Source organism: Podarcis liolepis (assembly GCF_965112155.1).
Source record: "Podarcis liolepis genome assembly, chromosome: 3".
Lineage (NCBI taxonomy): Eukaryota > Metazoa > Chordata > Lepidosauria > Squamata > Lacertidae > Podarcis > Podarcis liolepis.
The window spans coordinates 76696395-76720415 of NC_139557.1; the positions used below are offsets into that span (position 1 = coordinate 76696395).

The 24021-nt window shown below is 44.5% G+C and overlaps 2 protein-coding genes across 3 annotated transcripts; one reads left to right on the plus strand and one right to left on the minus strand.

Moving 5' to 3' along the window:
• Positions 1 to 3295: 3295 nt before the first annotated feature.
• EXOC8 (exocyst complex component 8) lies at positions 3296 to 10797 on the minus strand (the record flags this gene model as incomplete). Its single annotated transcript, XM_083496853.1, has 2 exons — positions 3296 to 6473; positions 9244 to 10797. 2 exons carry the CDS (start codon positions 10795 to 10797, stop codon positions 5865 to 5867), a joined length of 2163 nt encoding a protein of 720 aa, XP_083352979.1. The 3' UTR covers positions 3296 to 5864.
• Positions 10798 to 11028: 231 nt separating this feature from the next.
• Positions 11029 to 18631, plus strand: SPRTN (SprT-like N-terminal domain). Of its 2 annotated transcripts, XR_014524494.1 has the most exons (6): positions 11029 to 11437; positions 12424 to 12523; positions 13405 to 13533; positions 15742 to 16000; positions 16619 to 17524; positions 17652 to 18631. XR_014524494.1 is itself a non-coding variant. In XM_083496916.1 (5 exons), exons 1-5 carry the CDS (start codon positions 11172 to 11174, stop codon positions 17332 to 17334), a joined length of 1470 nt encoding a protein of 489 aa, XP_083353042.1. In that variant the 5' UTR covers positions 11029 to 11171; the 3' UTR covers positions 17335 to 18631. The 2 variants fall into 2 exon arrangements, 1 of the variants encoding a protein (XP_083353042.1); XM_083496916.1 differs by having other exon boundaries at positions 16619 to 18631.
• The last annotated feature ends 5390 nt before the right edge of the window (positions 18632 to 24021 follow it).

Genomic DNA, 24021 nt, shown 5'->3' on the forward strand with positions numbered 1-24021 from the left:
TCAACATGTATGGCTTTTGCATGGTGAACATGAAACAAGACCAATTTTGTTAGAAGGCAGGAAAAAACTGGTTAAAAAAACAGCAATTTTCCTCTCCATTTATAACTCAGGGATGAAGCTCCCCGCCTTCATTCCAAAGCTGTCAAAAATATTAGAATTAATGCCCTGCAGCAAAACACTCAATAACCATCTCTCCTCAGAGAAGGCAAATACATGGCACTTTCCAATTAACTGCTCCTCTAAGCAATTATACTGATCAAATAAATGAATAAGTGACGGGCATGTAAATGGTAGACACAGCTAATTTCATTCATCTGGAGGTTATAGCACTACTTCTATAAGCACTTAATGTGTTATTTCAAGCTTCAATGAGAAACATAAATAAAATTAATATAGTCCAACAAGAAGAACTTGGGCGCACACAATATGGCTGCCCTCATTATCAAGTGAATATTGCAATAATGAAGGCTTCTGGCCTCCAGCTTGTTGAATCATGTTGGTGCTGGGGCTTTTTGGACATCAGCGTTCCCCAACCCACCTCACAGATTATTGACTAGTGCTACTTATGGGGAGCTTATGACTCCCTGGCTGCCACAGCTCCAATGGCTACCAGTTTGTTTGCAGAAAAAATTTGAAGTGCTGGATATGACCTATAAAGCCCTACATGGGTAAGCAAACTATGGCCCGGGGGCCAGATCTGGTCCAATCGCCTCCTAAATCCAGCCCGCGGACAGTCCGGGAATCAGTGTTTTTACATGAGTAGAATGTGTGCTTTTATTTAAAATGCTTCTCTGGGTTATTTGTGGGGCATAGGAATTTGTTCACACACACCCCAGAAAAATATAGTCCGGCCCCCCACAAGGTCTGAGGGACAGTGGACTGGCCCCCTGCTGAAAAAATTTGCTGACCCCTGGCTTAGATTCAAGCTATCTGAAAGATCATATTCCCTTATACAAACCTGCCCAGGCTTTGAGAACTTCAGGGGAGGCCCTTCTCGTGGTTCTGCCATCCTCACAGGGATGCAAGAGAAGACATTCTTGGTGAACTCCCTCCCTATATAAGCTGGACTGGCTCCCTCCTCACTGTGTTTCAGACTTTATTGCTCCATCAGGCTTTAGGAAACTGACTGCTTTTAATGAAAGGACTGGTGCCGGGCTGTTTTATTGTACAGTGGTACCTCCGGTTGTGCACAGGATCCGTTCCAGAGCTCCAGTCGGATCCTGAGGTGCCACTTCTGCGCATGCACGTGGCACGGTTTATCACTTCTGCGCAAGCGCACACAGCACAATACTTCCTGGTTTGCCACACACATATCCCAAAGGATTCATAACCGGAGGTGAACATAAGTAGAGGTATCACTGTATTTGTATTGTCTGTCTGTCTGTCTGCCTATCTATAATTTTAATTCTATCAATGTTTAGGTCTTTTAAAATGACTTCTTCTCTGTTTCTAGCTGTTCTTATTTTTATCTGTAAGCCGCTTTGACTTCTTGTCAGTGGAAAAGGCAAGTTATAAATAAATATATAATAATAATAATTTAAGAACATAAGGATTCGCAAGCTGAGTCACACCAAAGTCTAGTCTTTGGACACTCACATACAGGGACAACCTGCTATGAGAACGTCTGTGGATGCATTAAGTAATCAGGTATTTGACAGGAGAGCTTATCTACAGCTGTATGAGGAAAGTAAGGGCCTGAAAGGAAGTGTATTATGCTCAGTCGCACACGGTCCTGAAGACCACAGTGCCATTCTTAAGTTCATCCCCAGCATCAACTATTCAGGGGTATACTGCTTCTGATCCCGGAGGCTCTATTTAGCCATTATGTCTGATTGCAATTAGTAAACATAGCTTTACAAAAGGAATAGACACTTTCATAGGATTATTGCCCTTTGTGAACCAAAATTCTATTCATGCCATCCTGTGTCTCCGCACAGCAAACATGCATGGAGAGAGCATGGGCATTCATATGCAGAATCCCATGCCATTTCCCCCGCTCCTAATTATAGCATGGAAGTCATAGCACAAACGGTGTTAATGTGGCATACCACTGATCACTGGAGCAGATCAGGAACGAGGGTAATTGGTGTAACTCTGCACAATTTCAAAAAAAGGGTTTTGTTTAATAACTAAGGCAGACTTGGATGACCTTGCTTTCTTACCTAATACTAAAACACACACATCCATGTGCTCAATACTCCATATCAGGGCTTACTTGACACAAGGCTGCAGAGTTCTGACCTCTGTCATCAGCAAAGGAAGACCATCATGGCAAGAGGGAAACCAACCTGGTCCCACCTACTGGCCAAAGACAGAGCAGCTGCAGATGACTTTCTTCCCCTCTCCCTGCCAGAAAGAACACTGTGCTCCCACTGATGAATGACTGTGGGATGCAAAAGCAAGAGGAAAGAGGCTCTGGCCCCATCCATCAGCCAGAGGAGCAAGATCCATCAATTGCTATTCAAGCAAGAACACCATGAACATTAGACTGAACCTGGCCCCAATGCATATGAATGCTTGCGGTTCAAAACTTTGGTCTGGCCTTGAAGAATTATCTCTCTCCTCTGCCTTTCCCCATCCTTGTGTCTCTTTTAAGTTTGTAAGCTAGATGAGGCATGTAAGCTATGGCCAGCTTCTCTTTCTGTCCGACTCTCTTGATGAGAAGTGCTTTGAGAGACAATTACCTGAAAAATGGGATGAAAACACAGCAAACAAATAAACATAACTACTTTGTTATATATGAAGCTGCCTTGTCTTGAGACATACCATTGCTCCACCTAGACCATTACAGTCTACTATGACTGGAGTAAGGGACGCACTTAGGTTTGCGAGTGGTGCTGTGGTCTAAACCACAGAACCTAGGGCTTGCCGATCAGAAGGTCAGCGGTTCGAATCCCTGCAACGGGGTGAGCTCCCGTTGCTCGGTCCCTGCTCCTGCCAACCTAGCAGTTTGAAAGCACGTCAAAGTGCAAGTAGATAAATAGGTACCGCTCTGGCAGGAATTTAAATGGCGTTTCTGTGTGCTGCTCTGGTTCGCCAGAAGCGGCTTAGTCATGCTGGCCACATGACCCGGAAGCTGTATGCCAGCTCCTTCGGCCAATAAAGCGAGATGAGCGCCGCAACCCCAGAGTTGTCCATGACTGGACCTAATGGTCAGGGGTCCCTTTACCTTTATGACTGGAGTAGTTCTCCAAGGTCCCAAGCAGAGGTCTTTTTCTAGCCTTCCTAGCCCAGAGTCTAATGCTCATTGTTCATACACATACAGAGGCTTAAGAAGACAAAACACAATTTGAAAGATTGTTAGGGCACACTTTTTTAATCCAGTCATTTGTGTTAATATACAAATACAGTCTGCATGTTTAGGCATTATTCTCATTCATAAATAATTTGGCCTCCATACATTCACAGGCATGATACAAACAGAATCGTAAGTTACTAAGCACCAGGACTATTTGTTATTCGTCAGAAACCCAGAACTGCTCTAGAAACATAGTTCAGTGGGCCCCTCTTCCGCAGTCTACTGAACACCCAATGAGGAGTTTCTCTGTTAATTAAATGGCAGTTTCTTCAGGATGAACAGTCCTGAGGGGGATTTTCTTGTGTGTATTTAAAAAAAAATCATACATACAATGACTGGAGATTGCAAAGCTGTTTTGTGTGTCACACACACAGAAAAAGAGAGCAAATAATTATACCAACTATCCTTTGGCATAACTGCCCATATACCATGAATGCATGTTAGACAATATGTTCAAGCAGGGTTGGGAAATGTGTGGCCCTCCAGATGATGTTGGACTCCCAAATCACATCAGGCCCAACCAGCATGACCAATGGATTGTGGGAGTTGTAGCTCAACAACTTCCAGAGGGCCATGTATTTCACATCCCCACACTAAGCATCTTCTACACCACACTCTTTTAGAGATCAAAGGAAGATGAACTGCACTACATGAGTCACACTCAGCTGAGCCCCGTTGCCATCCAGCCACTGTCAGTGAGAGGCAAAATTAACCATTTGCAAGATGTGACTTGTCCCACAACACTATGCATTGTGCCACCCTTCTCCAACCAGATGTCCTCAAGATGTTCTGGACTAAACTCACATCTGTTCTGGCCACCACGGCCATGCTGGCTGAGGCTGATGGGAGCTACAGTCTAAAATATCTGGAGGGCACAGAGCTGAATCATATCAAGCAACTATTTGGACCAAACGTTTCTACCACGCTGGGCAAGGAAGTAATTTTTTCATATTACTTTTTTTCCCTGGGGCCAACTATCTGTACTCTCACAATTATGCTTCCTTTATCATTTTTATGGTGAAACCAGTTCTCAAGACCAGAGGGAACAGATCTCCAAAGGCCACAATTGTGAATTAAGGCCTTTAATACTTTTCAGCATACAACCCAGACGTTTTATTTCACATCTTTTTAAAGAACATTAGCTGTTTCTTCTTATAGTCCATGGAAAAATGCCCCCTAGTGTCATTAACTATGGTTCAGTGTCAATTATGCAATCCCAGTGTACAACATGGTGGGGATTTCACAATATGTTAGGCAGTATTAAATTTGCAGACAAAACACCTACCTATGCTTGAAAAGAATAAAAACCTAAAACCCTCTACCTACATTATACACAATCATACTGTGTGCAGAGCTACAGATGAGCCTGCTAGGAATAGGCCTTGGTTATAGTTCCTACAGGTTTTCATTGTCTACTGCGCACGTGCCTCTACTCCCAAACCCTAATTTTCACTTATGGTAACTCAAAAGCTCCTTGCTATTTATACAAGGTCACTTCTCACCCCTGGTGTACCCTTCATCACTTGATCACAAATGGGTAGTTTTTCACATCATGAATTCTCCAGGGGTTCCCTTTATCAGGCTGATTTGGCAACATGTAAAACTATTCTCTGTTTTATTTGTTTTCAAGTCATTATTCTTGTTGATTACATAAGCAGTTATCAACCTAGATTCGATGATACACCTTTCCTTCAATTAACAAGCCCCCCCCTCAAAAAAAATGTATATAGGGCCATAATGGGATTGTGTGCATGCTTTTGACACAGCACTTCCCACAGCTAATTTAACAATGCAGGTTTGGGTGGTGTTTTTTTAGAAAACTGAATAACAGATTTGGCCCTATGGTTGCCAAGGAGCTGTGACAAAACTGCAAAAAATAATCCCCAAGTGGAACAACAGTCCGTGTAGCAACTGCACATTCAATCCAATTCTCACCTGCCACAAATGAGACAGGATTTGACTTCGACAGCATTTGTATTTGACCGCCATCATTTACGTTTATAGATTTATCATTACCAAGAATCAGTAATGCAAACAGGAAGTGCTACACGTAAGACTGTGAATTCCATGCTCCTGCCAAGTTTTAATTTTCAGAAGAATTTTAAGCCACAATTTTTTGAAAAGAAGCATTTGCTGTAGTTTTTACAATTCAAGTTATCAAAGAGGGAATTATGCAAATTTGCTTTTTGTTTCTCAAACTGATTCTTCTTTTTCTGAAGGTCAATATAATAGAAGCACTAGGTGTATCTCATCATTTATATTTCTGTAAAATACTTATCAGAAGCTATTCTTGATCATACTAATTATATTTCAATAGTTCATTAGCCTTTGGACCAAAACACACTTTGACACTAGATGAGCTCTTTTATCTAAATGTCACAACCAGACCTTTGAGGAAAATATACTAGATGTGGCTTGTCTACTAAAGTACTTGCTTGAATTCTTCTCCCTTTGTCTTTGTCTTTTTTTTCCAGGGCATAATTAGTTAAAGGGAATGTTAATGTATGTTTGAAAATGTGCACATGTATACATGACATGTTATACTAAAAGAATGAGAGAATACATTTCACACTACAGAGGTAGTACTTTCAGGATTAACACGCACCAGTTTTGAAGTATTCCTCAGATCTTGCAGCTGCTTAGCCGGTTTCCCTACTCCTTCCTCAAACCTCTTCTCCACAACAGGAAGGACAATTTCATGAAGGAAAGATGCATTCTGCCTGATGAATGCTTTCTTCTCAGGGTCCTGTTCACAGCGTAAACTGTAATCAACATGCTGGATGGCCACAAGGATTATCTCCACCAGACTTTCCAGCAGAACCATATGCAGCTCTGGGAAGTACAGTTTGAGAGCTTCCTCCAAGAAGGTCATGGTCTGTTTGGTGAAAGCCACAACAGTATAGCTAAGATTTACCCAGCAGTCATCACCAGTGTACTGATCAAAATTGGTCACACCACAGCTCTTCATCTCCTCTCTAAGTTTTCCTAAAGCTTCAGGGGTCATCAAGTTCATTCTCCTCCACATCTCTTCAGAGTTACGATGTTTTGTAGCCTCCATTATGATATCCTTGTAGCTCTGCAAAGCCCCTTTGATATCCTTCACTAGCAGGGTATGAATGATGAAGGTCAGATCCAAGCCAATCTCACTGAGCTGCTTGCAGTGTTCCTTTGCCACCTTCAATAACAAGTTACATGATTAATTTTACTACACCTTTAAGCAGTTGCACAACAGAGACACTCTAAAAGATAAGATAACTATCACCCCATTATGAACAGCACGAAAAACACGACATACATTCAGGGTTCGAAATGAGCAGGGCGCCAGACACATTTTGTACCTTAAAGATTCTCCATCTGAGAGCACCTCAAAAAGTCAGGGTGTCATTTTTTGCGCCTGACAGACACTCGAGGATTACTGAAATATATGTGCTTTGAAGCCTCAAAGTATATGTTAAAGATAGACAATATGTTAAGGAGTTTAACAATAAAGAGTAGAGTGTTTTGAAAACTGAAGCATAGTACCAATATTTTTATTGTAAACACCAAATTAAACATGTCATTCTGCTAAAAATGTGATATTAACAATGTGTCACTTATGTCAGTGTTTCCCAACCGGTGTTCCGCGGCACACTAGTGTGCCGTGAGACGTTGGCTGGTGTGCCGTGGGAGGGAGGCGGGCGAGTCGGGCGGTGAGAGGCGGCGGCGGCGAGGATCCGCGTCGAGCCGGGGGCGGCTCCGCGGTGGTGGTGCCGAGCGGCGGGGCAGCGCGTGCAAAAGGGAGGAGCGCGAGACAGCGGAGGAGGAGGAGGAGGCCGGCATGTCCGGGCAGCAGCAGCAACAACAGCAGCAGCAACTCCCGGCGACGGCTCCTCAAGCCCCGCCGCCGCCCCCTCCTCCGCCCGCTATCGCCGCCACCACCACAACAGCCGCCGCCGCCTCAGTTGCCGCCGTCCCTCTGTCCCTCGCTCTGCTGCCTCCTCCCACCCCCAAAGCTTGGAGGTTCCCCGGCAAGGGGGAGGGAAAAAACTTTCACTTTCGTGCGTCCCTCCCAGCGTGACGCTGCGCGCTGACGTCACGGGGCTGTAATGGTGGTGTGCCGCGAGATTTTTTTCATTAAACAGGTGTGCCGTTGCCCAAAAAAGGTTGGGAAACACTGCCTTATGTGAATTGTGTATTAATTCATGGTTATCAAAATATTAAATAAAAAGTGTTGCTGATCGCCCCCCCCCCCCCCCGCCCAGTGGCAACTAGACATTCTGTTTTGGTGCCCACAATCCAGGTCCCAGAAGGCATTTGGCTCCTAGATTTTCTATCCGAGTTTCTAACACTATATACATTATGGAGAAGATATGACCCAGCATTAATCCTTACCATTCTGGCCCTCAGAAAAAGGCAGTCTGTATCCCAGAGTGGGAAACATTTGTTATCCAGAGGGTTGCATCCCCTTGTGAAGAACCTTTAGGGGGGTGTCATATGCCAGTGATGTGCATGACAAGAGACAAAAGGGCCTGCGCAATGGCTGTGACCCTTACATTTGTATAGTAAGCTGCAACCCAACACAAAACTTGGCGATTCTACACATCTCTCCATCCAGGCAAGCAGGAGGCATTGTCAATACAGTCATAGCTTGGGTTACAGATACTTCAGGTTGTGTGTTTTCGGATTGCACACCACGCCGAACTCGGAAGTACCGGAACGGGTTACTTCTGGGTTCCAGTGCTTTGCACATGCACAGAAGCGTGACCTGCATGTGCACAGACACGGGGCTGCGGGTTGCAAACACTGCAGGTTGCAAACGTGCCTCCCGCATGGATCATGTTCGCGACCTGAGCGTCCACTGTAATACATTTCTACCAGGCAAAAGCATTTAAGGAGGATGTGGAGCAGAGCAGGTAAGGGGTATGGCCTGCAAAAGGGATATGGCTTAAAGAGAGTCCAGAGACACCTGGAAGTCACAAGCAGACCCTGGGCAACAGGTTCACTACCCTTGCTGTATCACATTGGACAGAGCAGCAGGTAACACAAGGTTATCCAGGCTGTCTCTTTCCTGGCAGGATAGGATCAGCCACTACAGTCTCCTTCACCTAGATAAAGCAAAGACATGAGATCACCTTTTCCCACTAATCAGGGCAGCTCACTGGAGGAGCGGGTTGTGGAGCAATTCTGTCCAGGCAAACTTCTTCAAACTTGGGTAAAAGTAATTGCTCAGAACACATTTATTTATTTACTGCATCTCTGTTCCACCTTTTTCTCTAAGGAGCTCAAGGTGGCATACATGGTTTCCCCCCTCCTTTAATCCCCCACAACAGCCTGCCCACTACTGTTCCTAGTGTATTTGGGACTGCCACATGATTAGGGCAGGAAGCGGGTGTGGGCACCTACACTCCTCACTGTTTTTGCTGGCTGTAGGAAGGAGGCACCTTGGATATCCAGTACAGACTGCCTTTTCCTGAAAAACAAGTAACAACTCCGGAAGTCTCAATGCCCAAATATAGCAAAATATACTTTGATCAGATAGACAAAATCTGTAAAGTCATGCCACACGATTCGCCCTTTCTTTTGTTCCTAATCTTAAAGTGGAAGGGCTCCTTTATGCTGGAAGAGCAAGAAATGCTTGTGTTGCTCTCCTTTAGAATTAATCAAAAAGCACTCTAACATTGTAAGAGAGTTGAAAAGGGAGAGAGGCTCCAAGTGATGGGGAATGTGGAGTACAGGATAGCCAATGCAGCTACTGCAATAAATTATTTACACAGCTTCTTTACAAACAGAACACCCTGTTTCAGCACTGGGAATTGGACTAAATGACTCACTGGTTTCCTCCTTGCCCTATATTCTATGACATTATCTGGAAAACTGAAGTAGTTATAAGAATGAAATTGTGGTCATCCAGTGCATGTATGACTGAGCATAATACACCCACATTTGGGCCTATATTTTCCTCATACCTTCACACACTCGGCAGCAGTGGATAAGCTCTCCTTACTGTCAAACACCTGCTTGCTAAATGCATCCACAAACATCCTCATAGCAGATCGGGCCCAGACAACAAAGGCAGAATAACATCCACTGTTGCCTGCAAAGTCTGTCTCGAACTCCCTTGCAGTCTCTAACAGGCTGGTGAAGAAGACATGGCAGAGCTTGTGAATATACAGCAGAGTGGCACCTTCAATGCGCAACTGGCGGATGGCTGTGTGTACTGCAGCTTCCCTGTTCCTCAAGAAAAGTTCACATGCTTTGGTTGATTGACCCAAGCGGATGAGCTGAGAAACAGCTCGGCGGGTAGCTCTAGGCCCACCCCGTAGAGACCTATCTGGAGAAAGTTCAAACACAAGCACATCCGTGAGCTGTCGGACTCTTTCGTCCACTTTTGTTCGTAGTTCCCTGACTGGCTGGGTCACAGGCTTATCTCCCAGGTACTCATTCAGTTTATCTAGCAAATCAACTGCCCCTTCAAAGTCTCTCTGAGCGATGCAGACATCCAGATCCTCGGGCAGCTCCTGAATCCATTCTAGGGACAAATCCACCACTTCTTCTTCTGGTGTTGCCTCCTCTTCATCCTCCTCCTCAAAAGGATTGGTGGCTTCTGGAGGAGAAGGGGGAGGGGCACGTACTGGGGCCTCCTGCTCCAGCCGCCGCTTCTCACTGAGGACCCGATTCCTCTTGGTCTCCTCCAACACTTCCAGCCACTCTTTCTTGATCTTGGCGTTCTCCGCTTGGAAGATACGGCTCTCGGGGAACATGAGCAGCTTGAACATGTCCTTCATGGGCGGGTTGTCCTTGACGTTGACCACCGCCAGCCCATCCAGCGGGTAAAGGGCATCGTACCGGTACGCGCCACGCCGGTTGGGGAGCCATGCCGCCACGAGCAGGCAGTCGTTCATGAGGAAGGCGTGTACCCTCTGGACCTGCACCATGTGGTCGGCATCATACTCCACGAGGTCCCCGTTGTAGACCAAGTACTTGCCGGGGCTCTCCGGCAGCAGGTCGCGGCAGCCCTCCACCTTCTCCAGGAGGGTGGTGAGGGTGCGCTGGCGGCCCTCGTCGTTGGCAGCGTTGTCTTTGGCCGAGAGGGCCAGGAAGGGGTTGGTGTGGGGGTCGGCGGCGGCCCGCCGGGCGCCCCCCAGGGCCGGGTCGTCTCGGTCGGCGGCGCTGGCCTGCTGCAGGAGGGCCTGCGTGACGGCCTCCATGATGCCCTTCTGCTCGGTGAGGATGTGGCTCAGCTGGTACATCTCGCTCTCCAGGTAGCTGATCTCGCGCGCCGTCTCGATGAACTGCCGGTAGTTCTGGTAGACGTTGCGCTTGAGGCTCTGCGCCGTCTCCTCGCTCAGCGCCTGGATGCGCTGCCGGTGCTCCTGCAAGTCCCGGTCGCCGTCCGACTGCTGAGACAGCTGCTTCACGTACTCCTCCGCCGCGTAGCTGCCGGACTCCAGCTGCCGCCTCAGACGGCTCCCGCCGCCGCCGCCGCCGCCAGCAGCCCCCTCGCCCACAGACAGCGCCATGTCCGAACCCGGAGCAACGAGACAGCAGAGCGAGGGGCAGAGAGGAAGCAGGCCAGCGACAAACGCCAAGCCGCCAGAGCGCCTGCGCCGGACGCTGACGACCTCGCGAGCGCGACGGAAGAGAGAGGGCGTGGAGCGGCCGGCGCAACGGCGAACCAGACCCAGCGAGTAGAGCTACACACGGAGAGGCGCTTCCGGGCTTAGGGGGGCCCCGCGCAAGCGCGTAACGAAACCTGAGTGGATGGGGATGGGTGGAGGGTTGGAAGGAAAGGGAGGCGAGCTTCTGTACTCCTCCTAGGGCAAGTTGTTTGGCGCATGCGCTGGAGTTTGAAGAGTTCGCGACCGCCGGCTGGCTGGCATCCTGCCTGGGCGAGATGGACGGCGACTTCTTGCTGGCCCTCCGGCTGCAGGCGGAGTGGGAGTCAGAGGACGGGGAAGCTCAGGGAACCAAGGCGGTGGCCGCCGCCTCCCCTGCCGCCTCGCCCGGTTCCGCGGCGCGGCCGCTCTCCGTCGTGGACAGCGCCTGGGAGCTGCTGGACCCGAGCCCCGACGTGCGAGGCCTCTTCCTGCAGTTCAACGAGACGCTCTTCTGGGGCCGCCTGGCAGCCGTGGAAGTGAAGTGGAGCCCGCGCATGACGCTGTACGGGGAAGGCGCTGCGGGACGAGGCAGAGGCGGCTCTGAATCGCCCTGAATGTTGCCCTTAAGGCTGTTACTCGCTCTGGGACCTGGGGGGGGGGGGAGGCGGGTAACAAATGATAAAAAATCATGATAATAATAGTGGTTTTTTGTTTGCTAAAAATGTTTAGGGGTACTCTCATTTTGACTCAAGAGACTTTGATCTAGTTTTGGTCTTGTTCCAGGTGGCATGAGCCTTGTATTCACAAGCACACAGTCAGAAAACAGCTTCTCTGTACAGTGGTACCTCAGGTTAAGTACTTAATTCGTTCCGGAGGTCCGTACTTAACCTGAAACTGTTATTAACCTGAAGCACCACTTTAGCTAATGGGGCCTCCAGCTGCTGCCGCGCCGCCAGAGCCCGATTTCTGTTCTCATCCTGAAGCAAAGTTCTTAACCTGAAGCACTATTTCTGGGTTAGTGGAGTCTGTAACCTGAAGCTTATGTAACCTGAAGCATATGTAACCTGAGGTACCACTGTATTTGTATACTGTGTGTGGGCTCCTGGTGCTTGTTTACAACTTGAGGAGCATGTTGTATTCTGTCTTTTATCTGACCTTTGTGAGAGATGCAGTTCTTAAAGGAGAGGGCGAGTTGTGACCCCCCAGATATTGCTGTATCCTGACAATTCTCCATGCTGAATGAAACTGGAATCCAACAATATGTGGAGGGCCGCAGGTTTCCTGCAGTGCATGGTATCACAAATTAAAAAATCAATAACTTGTTATGTCTCCTAGCATACTTGCTGCAGTGTGATGACATTATTTGTAAACTAAATATTCTAACCTGAATTGTAACAGAATTGGAGAAAGTGCCTGCTTTCTTACCTCTCAGGAGGTCTAGTCCAGCCACTAGCAGTGGGCACCTAATGTTTAATAAAAGTACCTAATGCTTAGCAAGTATTGTTTGTGTCTCAGTAAACAATTTGCCTTTTTTATTTGTATTTCTAGGTGTGCTGGAGTTTGCTGCTATGAAGGCCGTGGTGGAATGTGCTCCATCCGGCTCAGTGAACCACTTTTGAAGTTGCGACCAAGAAAGGATCTTGTAGAGGTATTCCTGTTTTGTATATAGATATGAACCCAAACATGTGCATTTCTTGCAGCTGATATGTACATTCCCAAAGTCAAATGTATCTTGTAGTTTTGGGAAAAAAACATGTCTACCAGTGCTGTAAATAGCTATCTTATATTGCAGCTACTTCTGCAAAGACAGGAGAAGCAAGCAGCTCCTTGCTGCTTGCAGAGACTTCTCCATCCTCTCATGCCCTTTAGTGGTATTTTTTACCCATTATTTCCGCTTATAATGTGAATGTCTCCTTGAAATATTGTGTTTATTTCTCACAAAATATTTCTATGTGATACCAGCATAGGGTGCAGTAATATAAATTAAAATCAACCGATACAATTAGAAGCCTAAAAATAAAAGGAACAGATAAAATCACACCAAAAGATAAAATCACAGCAATCAATCAAAATTTAACTGTGTGGTCGACCCCCGCTCCCCCTGAAAAGTCTGGTGGAATAGGTGTGTTTTCAGCTGATGCCCAAAACTGTTCTGTGTTTCAAGGGGGAGAGTATTCCATTGTTGGACTGCTAGTACAGAATAAGCCCTCTTTGCTGCATAACAGGTGCCCCTCAGATGCATACTGTAACAGCCAGGGAGGCATCAGTCAGCTGCTGATCTTAACACATGGAAGTATTGGTGTGGGAGGAAACAGCTCTTCAAATGTCTGTGTCCCAAATTATGGTTTTATGAAACTGGGATCATGTCTGACTTATCCCAGAGAATGGAAAACTGGAAGCAAGAAGATTTTAAGGTTTATTTTTTAATTAACTACCATTTCTTATCATAGCCAACTTAACAGTACGTAATCAAATGTTTTATGTTAGGACATAGCAATTTAAGTAATCGTGTAATAATTTTAATTTCAGACCCTGTTACATGAAATGATTCATGCCTTGTTATTTGTCACTAATAATGACAAAGATCATGAATCCCATGGCCCGGAATTTTGCAAACACATGCATCGGATAAACCGCCTAACTGGAGCCAATATTACAGTAAGCATTCTGTGTAACGAACACTAGTTTGTAGATTTGTAAAACTGATTTTGGAATATAAAATGAATCTTTTAAATGTTTAGATTTAAAAGATACTGTGGCAAACAAGCACACTAGTCGGTGATTATTTTAACATCTAACATTTTAACATTTAACTTTTGCAATATAAAATCAAATATATCAAGCTAATCACCAGATTTCTTCTGATTTTGATAAGGTGTGAACTGCACTTTTTGGCCATAATCCAGAAAACTTGAATTAGCATAGAGAATCTCTGATGTGTACTCTGGCCTGGTCCAGACATTGCAGCCAAATCATGGTTTAGCTGTCAGGAGCATTCTCCAGGCTCTCTCCTTCTGTATCACTAATGAATGGTGATCCCTTCTCCCACTTCCCGCTTTGTTGTAACCAAAGTGCAGTGTCACAGGCACTCTGGGAAGGGCATTTGGAAGCCACCCTGAACATCTTGGTTACAAGCGACTTTTATTATAAATGAGGGAATATGTTTTCTCCAGTGTACAATACCCTTCCAAGACTGTGCCCTTTCTTCTACAATAAAAACCAACACTGCTGCCCTCTTCCCCAGTTAAGTCCCTTACGGTGCTGTGGTGTTGCTTGGGTTTCCCTGTGAGGCAGTGCTCTCTTGCTGCTCCCCTGGCATTGCAGGCTGCCAGAGACTCCTGCACCTTACAGCCATTCTGTCCCCCACAGCCACTCCCAAACAGTGTTAGAAACTGAGATATGAAAGCTAGGAGCTAAATGGCACATTGAACCTAGGTCATGGGCACAACAACGGAATATCCAGGTGCACTTTTTTTATAACAAGAATACAAAGCTGAAAATGAATGAATTGCAGCTAAAATATTACGTTCATTTTTCACATGGTCTAGTCCTTCCCCTGCCCACCTCTCTATTATTCTTAAGAGGGTCTCCTCTCCAGTCTTCATAGAGTAGCTGGAAGTGGGGAGGCAGAAAAAGGTCCTCCTTTTCGTCCACTGTGCAGTTTAAATTTGAAATCTCAGGTGCAGAACTGCACCCAGAGTTCAGAAACTGCTCACGCTAATGAAATTCCCTGTCACAAAAGGCACCTAGAACAATGGGAGTTTTGAACACTGCTCCCAGAACTGAGTCACAGTCTCCCTCACCAGATGCATTTCACAAACGCTACAACATGTATTTTTTCCTCAGTAGCCCACGATTCCATCTCTTCTCCCCCTAACTGCCCCAGCTTTCTCCACATTCCAATTCCCCTGACAAAAGATGCCAAGTGAGATTTTTACTTATCCTCAGGCAAACTAGCCTCATGAAATATATCAAATCCAAAACAGAAACACTTTTTAAACCCTCCTTACTAAGCCCCATGAATCATTTACCACAGCAGCCTTCCCCAGCCTGGTGCCCTCCAAATGTTTTGGACAACACTACCTAGTATGTCTGGCTTGGAATAGTGAGAGATGTAGTCTGAAACATTTGGAGGGCACCAGCTTTTGGAAGGCCTCCATGGTGTGATGTGTGAGTTGGGAAAATTGTGGTTATTGTCAATCATAACTTTCTTATGATTTCTTAGAGCCAGTGTGGTGTAGTGGTTAAGAGTGGTAGACTCATAATCGGGGGAACCGGGTTCAATTCCCTGCTCTTCCACATGCAGCTGCTGGGTGACCTTGGGCTAGTCACACTTCTCTGAAGTCTCTCAGCCCCACTCACCACACAGAGTGTTTGATGTGGGGGAGGAAGGGAAAGGAGAATGTTAGCCGCTTTAAGACTCCTTAGGGTAGTGATAAAGCGGGATATCAAATCCAAACTCTTCTTCTTTCAAATAAAAATAAAAAATATGGTTTGGAGTGGGTTTAAGATTCTAATTTGGATGCAAATGTTGTTAACAATAACCATTGCTCAACTGCTTCAGACATTACAGCAAACTGAATATTGTAAGACAGGAAATTAGCATGTGTCTCTGTAGAACTGAACATACCAGTCCTGATATTTGAAACAGACCACAGAATTCTGGTGTTAGTAGATACCGTTTGATTTACTTCTGTGTTTGGGGGCAGCTCCAATATCCATGTGGAACTCTTGCCAGTAGTGACTTGGGAAGCCCTGATTGGCCTGATTCCATCAATCTTCACGGTGGGCTGTGAGTTAAACTGGTGTCACCGCAAAATGGAAATGAATGTTCTGCATTAAGAAAAACTTGTTGGTTATGTTTAGATCTATCATGAGTTTCATGATGAAGTGGATTCCTATCGCCAGCACTGGTGGCGATGCAATGGTCCATGTCAAAATAAAAAGCCATATTTTGGCTATGTGAAGCGTGCAATGAATAGAGCACCATCTGCAAATGACTTCTGGTGGGCTGAGCACCAACAGACATGTGGAGGTACATATACCAAGGTCAAGGAGCCAGAGAACTACACCAAGAAAGGCAAAGAGAAGGTCCCACAATCAAAATTCCTAGCTGATGGCAAAGGTACTTGAATATCATTTAGTTATTACCAGCAGAGGATGATGATGATATTATTATTACCAGCATCTTAACCATTTCTACACTGTTTTTCATCAGTTAATAATTTAGGGTGGTTTATAGCATAAACCGAAGAGTACAGTATTTTTCGCCCTATAGGATGCACCGGCCCATAGGACGCACCTAGTTTTTTTGGGGGGGGGGAAATTATTCCCCCCCCCCAGCCGCGGGAACTCCCGCAGGGCTCCCTAGGCTGCGGATATCTGCCCAAAGCGCAGGGCGCTCTGCTTCAGTGCGCCCCGTGCTCCAGCCAGCAGGCTGCTATCCGCGGGCTCCCCAGGCTTGCTGATAGCTTTCTGAAGCCTGGAGAGCGAGAGGGGTCGGTGCGCACCAAGCTTCAGCGAAAGCCTGCATTCGCCCCATAGGACGCACACAGATTTTCCCTTCATTTTTGGAGGGAAAAAGTGCGTCCTATAGGGTGAAAAATACGGTACATAACTAAAAGTGTTAAGCGGGGAAAAATATTTCTCTGATTAATGATCGCTCCTAGAGATGTAATACAGTACTGCTGGTGAATTTTTTCCAAATATGTAATTGTTCTGTGTATTTCTGATGTATTTGCAGGAAACGCTAATGGAGGCAATATGCAGAACCTAATTCCTTTTAGTGGAAAAGGATATATCCTTGGAGGAAAAAGCACTCTTTCACCATCAGAGAGGACCACAAGTCCAAGCAATGATAATAACAGATTGCTGCTCAGTTCGCAGCATCATTCACCTTCTGGTTTGATAAGATCGAATCCTCAAAATGCAAGCACATCCTCACCATTTCCTTCTGAAGGTGATAAGAAGAACTGTGCTTCCTATGTTACACTCCCTAAAGTATCAGTTGCTAACAAAAAAGCGTACACTAATGTTAATGGCTCACCCATTAAACATGTTTCTTTTAATGGAGGAAGATCAAAGTCAAGCCCTATAAATGTTACATGGGATTTACCCTCAAAGACGACACCAGTAAAAAGCATTTCTGGACCATCTACTTCAACTCCAAAACCCCATAGTTCATCTCATAGAAATAGCAGCACACCCAGTGGTGGACCAACAAAACGGGCAAAAATGGAAGACACTGCTGCCTTTGAAAAATACTTTATACATAAAACAGATCCAGAGTTGACCAGCCCTTCTTTGAAGAGAAAGCATGAACCAATAGCCTCAGAAAGGCCAGCTACTTCTGCCAGTGATGAGAACAGAAAAGTTTCCTGCCCTGTCTGCAGTTCTGAAGTTTTGGAAGCTAAAATTAATGAACATCTAGATTCCTGTCTCCAAGATACCTTAACATGATTCTGACATTAAGATGGTGCTTTGCTCAGGGGTTATCAATCTTGAGTGTTTCATGTGTATTTATTGTCTTCCATATTTTGGTGGGAGTGGGGAGGGGACTTATGACATCCTCTTCTATGTGAAGGAAGTTTTCTTCAGCTTGGAATAGTGCTAGTAATGCCACCAACTTACAGCACACATTTATAGCCATGTGTTCTAAAGCAGGCATAGGCAAACTCAGCCCTCCAGATGTTTTGGGACTACAGCTCCCATCATCCCTGACCACTGGTCCTGTTAGCTAGGGATGATGGGAGTTGTAGTCCCCAAAACATCTGGAGGGCCAAGTTTGCCTATGCCTGTTCTAAAGAAAGAAACATGCATGGTTTTAACTGACTTATTTTTAAAAGCCTATTCACTCGTTCAGAATACCTGTTTGTTTTATCTCAAAAACTACTTTTAAGCCTGTTTTGCAGATTACTGTTTTTGAGCCATTTAATATCAACGGAATACAAAATGCGTGTGAATTCATATACTTCCACCTTTGCTTACATTTGAATCAGACTTAATTTCCTGGAAGCGACACATTTTATTATAATAAATAGAGATGGTTAAAGCTGCACTCATGAGAAGTTTTCACAGAGCTTTAAAATGTTCTAGGAGGGAGGGTTAAGTCTCCAGATTGTGGCACTGTCCCTAAAACTGTTCATTGGCCCATCTCATTGTTATATATGCTGCTAATGTGTCTGAAGATTATGGGAAATGTTTTGTGAGAGAAGATGGGATAGATGAAATAGGACAAATACCTTCATATATTTGAGGAGCCATATGTGACATAATGGTTTATATCCTCAGGCTGTCTGAAAGAGATGAGATACATCTAATTCTGGAATCAGATTGAGATCTCACAAGTCTCACTTTTTAAGTGATATAGAAGAGCAGTTTGCTGTTCAAAAGCCTCCACTTCCTAGAGTTCAGTTTTGTTCTAATAATTTATACATTCAGCAGGAAAAATGGCCTGTTCTAATGTTGATAGAGATCTGGGATGTATTATCCCTCTGCTTCATGCCATTCTGGTTATGTTCATTTCTGAGCCCCAAGTGTCAACATGATTGCTTGTTGACAATTAGGATGTTCCATTTTTATCCCCCAATGGTTGAATTTGGTCAGATATCTCTTTTCACAAGTCAGGAGGTCTCCTTTTCATCTATTAGGTACACGTGTGCCTGTAAATGAAGCTTTCAATTACGTTGTATCTTGTGTTGAGCATTTGACAGCCAACTGATAAATTTTAAATAAAAATAACTTTTCAGAAACAGCACTTGAAATTCAGGGTTCTGTTCTATAAAAGTGGGCTAGAAATTCCAAAATCTGCCAATTCTAAAGGTGCTGGGAAATTCAGTGCAGGTTAACGGAATTCAGTATTGTTTAATGTATTATTGTGTTTAAAGAAAATTAACACCCCATTGTTAATTGTGGTGATTCAGACTATATATTCAACTGGTAACAAGTATCCTGCAGATGTAGACCACACTGTTTCAGTGATTTGATTTGATGTGATGTTCTGTGATAGACTTTTTCTTAATCAGGAAAGTAACAAGAGACATCTGATCTCAGTCATCAGCATGGTCAAGCATCTGTCCATGTGCCTGCAAATACCCCGCCACTGACTGGAGCTCCTGAAACTGAGTACTAGTGGCAAGGAGGAGAAGGAGCAGCAGCTACCATCTTATTGCTGCTCAGCCAGCAGTTATTTCACCAGGCTGTTCTGTTATGCCTCTTGTCATTGCCCAAGAGACTGAGAAGTGGCCTTCAACAATGAGGAGAAGCAGCAGCAAATACATTGATGAAATGGCTCCTGGATAGGTGAGTGACAGCTGAGGAGAGGAGAAGGTCCAGCAGCTACTGACAGTGAGCGGGTGAGGATCTGTGGTCTTGGCCCCACTTTTAGGGGATATGTTGCCTGAGTGTCTTCGAGTCATCAGACCCAGTACTAACCAAAAGTTAGTAAAGGATTTCCCTCACTGAACTAATCAGCGCTTTACATTTGAGAAGCCTTGTACTATTATCAGGGCAATTAAAAAAAAAAAAAAAACCCCAGTGCAATCTCCAAGTTTTGAGGGAAATACTCCAAAAGACCTCATTTAAAATTGCTATGTCCTGTTAGGGTTCCTGTGTTTCAGTTACTTAATTGTGGAGCATAGCAAAAACCTGTCCTTCTCAAGGAATGCAAGCGGTAGCAAAGGCAAGTTTAATTTTTGTGCACTTTATAGTAAACTAAACATGGGTGATGGTTGCAACTAGTTGTGTGGTTTTTTTACCAAAACATCTGTTAATATATAATTAAGAGCAATAGAGGAGGGTTCACCCTTCATTTATCCCACATGCCAAATAGGCAACTATCTTTAAAAGTACTGTTCTGTGGCTATCCTTTGCGATACTGACTGTGCAAATCAAAATATTAAGCAGAACTTAAAGCAGGCACTTCTTGTTTAACGAGTTATGCAAGAAACACTCAAGATTTGTAGTCTGAGAGCATATGAGACTTGTCACGAGATTTTAGTGAGTACTGTGCAATTTTGTGCATTCAGACTGAGCTATAGAAATCCACAATTCTCTGATTAAAAGCACTAATCCAGCGGTTGCAAACATGGCAACAATGGATCTAAAGGCTAGCATCTCCAGTTCTAATCCTTGCAAGATCTAGGCTGCTTGCACATTTTTTTTAAAAAAAGATGGTTTGTCTAATGCAGAGGTTTCCAAACTTTTCATGTTGGTGACATGCTTTTTAGACGTGCATCATTTCACGACACAGTAATTCAGTTTTACTAGCAAACCAGAGGTTAATACAGTGGTGCCTCGCAAGACGAAATTAATTCGTTCTGCGAGTTTTTTTGTCTTGCGAATTTTTCGTCTTGCGAATCACGGTTTCCCAAAGTCTTCAAAATCACCAAAGTCTTCAAAAACCTCAAAAAAGGCTACCACACCGCGTGCTATGAGTTGCTCCTCGAAGTCACCATGGGTATTAACGGTTTTAAGAAAAAGGAAACAAACTCGCAAGACGTTTTCGTTTTTCATCTTGCGAAGCAAGCCCATAGGGAAATTCGTCTTGCGAAGCAACTCAAAAAATGAGAAACTCTTATGTCTTGCGAGTTTTTCATCTTGCGAGGCATTCGTCTTGCGAGGTACCACTGTAAACCCCTCTCCAGCCTAGGTAGGAGCTTTGGGACCGTTCATATGGCAGACCTACACACTGCAGCCAACACACTAATGTGTTGCGACACACAGTTGGGAAAGCTCTGGTCTAATGAATGGTTAAGGAGAGTTAGGAAGCATGGAACTCTGGAGGGACAATAGTTACACAGAAGTAAGAAAGTGTGAGCACAATGCCTGATACCTCCTACTAAGTTGGTAAACCTTATCAAGAATAGGCAATACCTGGAGGCAGTGTGGTGTGTTCTTTCTCTCTTTTTAAAGCCAATGACTGGCTGGAAAATTTGCTTTTACAAAAGTGGGATTGAGGAAGATACCCTGTTGTGTGTTCAGGATCATACTGTGGGGATGCGGTATCAGGAATGTCTAGTCTCCCAGAACAGGTAATGAAAGAAGTACTCAAGAAAAAGGATAATTGTTTTATTTCTTTACAATATATGCCACCTTTTTGCCCGACAGTAGGCCTCCTAACAGTCCAGTAAGCAAATTAATCATAAGAGATTAATAGTGTAGGGGTTAAGAGCAATAGACTCGTAATCTGGGGAACTGGGTTCGCATCTCCGCTCCACATGCAGCTGCTGGGTGACCTTGGGCTAGTCACACACTCCTTTGAAGTCTCTCAGCCCCACTCACCTCACAGAGTGTTTGTTGTGGGGGAGGAAGGGAAAGGAGAATGTTAGCCGCTTTGAGACTCCTTCGGGTAGTGATAAAGTGGGATATCAAATCCAAACTCCTCTTCTAATAAACACGTCTTTTATAAAAAGGCATTTGCTAATGGGAAATCTCCACTCTCCAAACCTTACATGTTGCTGTTTTAGTAGGGCTAGAGTGAAACAAGGGTAGAGTATTATTTATCTAGTTTTGCTGCTATGCAGCATTGCTCAACACTTCTGACTTCCTTAAACTGCCACTAGATGGTACTCTACCCAGGGCAGAGCTTAAATTTGAAAATGAACTTTACAAAAAGAGAATTTCCCATTAGTACTGTATATAAAACTTCGAATGTGTGAACATGTGCACATGCAGAAACATGTAGGTTAGAAAATTCAAGGAAATAAAAGCAAGGTATTGAGCCAGTAACTGATGCATCTAAACATGATGCACCCACTACTCAAAGAGGCAGTGTGGGAGTTCTTCAGACTGCCCTGTACCCATGTAGCCCATGTGACTGCATAAGATCGTGTTTCCTTCCTATATATCAGGAGTGGGCTGCCTGTGAACCTGGGCCTAATTCAGACCTGAGGCAAGAGTGATCTGTCCCTTTCCTGGCATCCTGCTGGGCAAGGAGGAACAGAGATGGATAGGGGAGAAATAAAAGTGGGTGGTCGTGCTCATAACTAGCATGTGGCCCCTGACAGGGGGACCTCCAAGGAAAGGTGGCCCTTGAGAGAGGGAGGGAATTGCCTGCGCCTAGGCTATAAAAAGCTCCCTTGACTACACTGATTCCCTCTCACCTGGGAGAGCTGTCTCAACAGGCACCATATCTTGAGCTGTGTGTTTTGTTTTTAATCTGAATATGCAGATTGTTGGGAGATAAAATACATTGTCCTTGTTTGACTCTTGTACAGCCTCCAAAAGTCAAGCTATTTGCTAGGCACTGAAACAGCTAGCTTCTCAGCCTTTGGGGGTGTTTTAGATGAACGTATATAGTGCACTTGTGTCGGGATGACTTGGCTATCAGAAATAGATCTTATTTGTCAGGAACAGAGCTCTTTTCTGTGCAAATGGGAGGGAAACTACCTGACAACTTTCTTAAGTAGAAATAAACAGTACGAGAGACTCTGGGTCAGGCTGAAGGTCCATCTGGTCGAACATTCTGTTCTCTCATCCAAAATGAGTTACTACACAATATAATTCCCATTCACCATTTATATAAGAAATATTTCAAAGATCTGATAAAAATTACCAAAGCAACTACTAAATTACTAAAATGAAAATGCATAAAACCATATACTGTATATGTCTATATGTCTGTCTGTCTGTCTGTCTGTCTGTCTGTCTGTCTGTCTCTCTCTCTCTCTCTCTCTCTCTCTGTGTGTGTGTGTGTGTGTGTGTGTGTTATTGAAAGAAGGAGAGATAAAAACACCATTTTGACAGAATGCAGAATTGCAACTCCAGGAAATCAGAAAAGCAGTATTCATATATCATGCAGGTATAAAGCAGCCTTCTTTAGTTTATGCAACATATGCAAGGACAGGATTGTGAGAGTGAGGGCTGAAAAGATTATGGAGATGATACTGATTAAAAGCATGAGACTCTTAATCTCAGGGTTGTGGGTTCGAGCCCCAGGTTGAGGGAAAGAGTTCTGCATTGCAAGGGATTGGGCTGGATGACCCTTGTGGTCCCTCCCAACACTACATTTCTACAATACTTCAGTCACCTTGTTATCTGGGAAGCAGTCGAAACTGGTTATTCCCAGTGAAAACAAGATGAGATTATATGTACATTGTGCTAGTTTACTGGATATGACTCTCTGAGTAAAAAGTGTCTATAAGAGTCTCTAAGATCCCATTCTATCTGTCAGAATGGCTACTATGAGGTTGCACCACTTCACGCTTGTGTCTCATGTATGGAGCATCCTACATGGAGTCCCAGCCAGGAAGCTCCTTCTCATTATTCTGTTTTGCGCTTCTGATCTCTAGCCTTGACTCTGGCTTCCTGTGCCAGAGTCAAAAACTCTCTTATGCGTGTCAAACCAGAAGAACTTGCTGACAATTCCATTACCCAGGAAGGTTTGGGTGGTAGTGGTGGTGTATGGGCAGAGCCGTCTCTGTGGTAACTTCCTGCCTGTGAAGTGACTTCTCCTCTGAAGTGGAGGATTATTCTTTCATCAACATTTGAAGAAGCATCTCATTAACCCAAGCCTTGGGGAGGGATTGACCTTTTAACCATTCACTTTTTTTTTTTTTTGACACATCCTTTTACTGCTGTGGATGTTCAGTCTTTTATCATTGTATCATTTTATAGTGTCTGTGTTAATATATTATGTGACATATTTGTTGCCCTGAAAACGTATGATGAAGGGAATAAAATAGGTAACCACAACATGATTCTCTTCCATTAGGTGAGGGATAGAGGTCTGTTTTAACTATTAGCTAGACTCTCCAGTTTCCATGCTCAACCACAAAACTCACTGGATGATTTTCAACCAGTCACTCTATTTTAGCCTTATCTTCACCATTAAGTTGTCATTATGAGGATGAGGTTGGGGAAGTATGACACCTTGGAAGTATGACACCATTAATGCCAAGCCAAAGCAGTAAGAGAAAAATATTTGAAGAAACTTGAATACTTTTGTTAATTTTGAATCATTTGAGGACTTTAGGATTTTTGAGATGTCCCTTCCAACTCTACAATTCTATGATACTACTTCAGCCTTTGCTTCTATTAGGCTAAGACCCCTCATACCCATAACTTAGACAGCCCAAAAACCTGCTTGATGGAGGCGGATATGCAAGACAGTCTCCCTGGCCAGCTTGGGGTTTCTCCTCCCTTAAG

Excerpts from the sequence above, each read along its gene's own strand:
- SPRTN (XM_083496916.1), top strand. The coding sequence starts at position 11,172 with ATGGACGGCGACTTCTTGCTGGCCCTCCGGCTGCAGGCGGAGTGGGAG. Across the intron at positions 11,438-12,423 it reads TGGAGCCCGCGCATGACGCT|GTGTGCTGGAGTTTGCTGCT; the intron begins GTACGGGGAAGG and ends TTGTATTTCTAG. Across the intron at positions 16,001-16,618 it reads ATTCCTAGCTGATGGCAAAG|GAAACGCTAATGGAGGCAAT; the intron begins GTACTTGAATAT and ends ATGTATTTGCAG.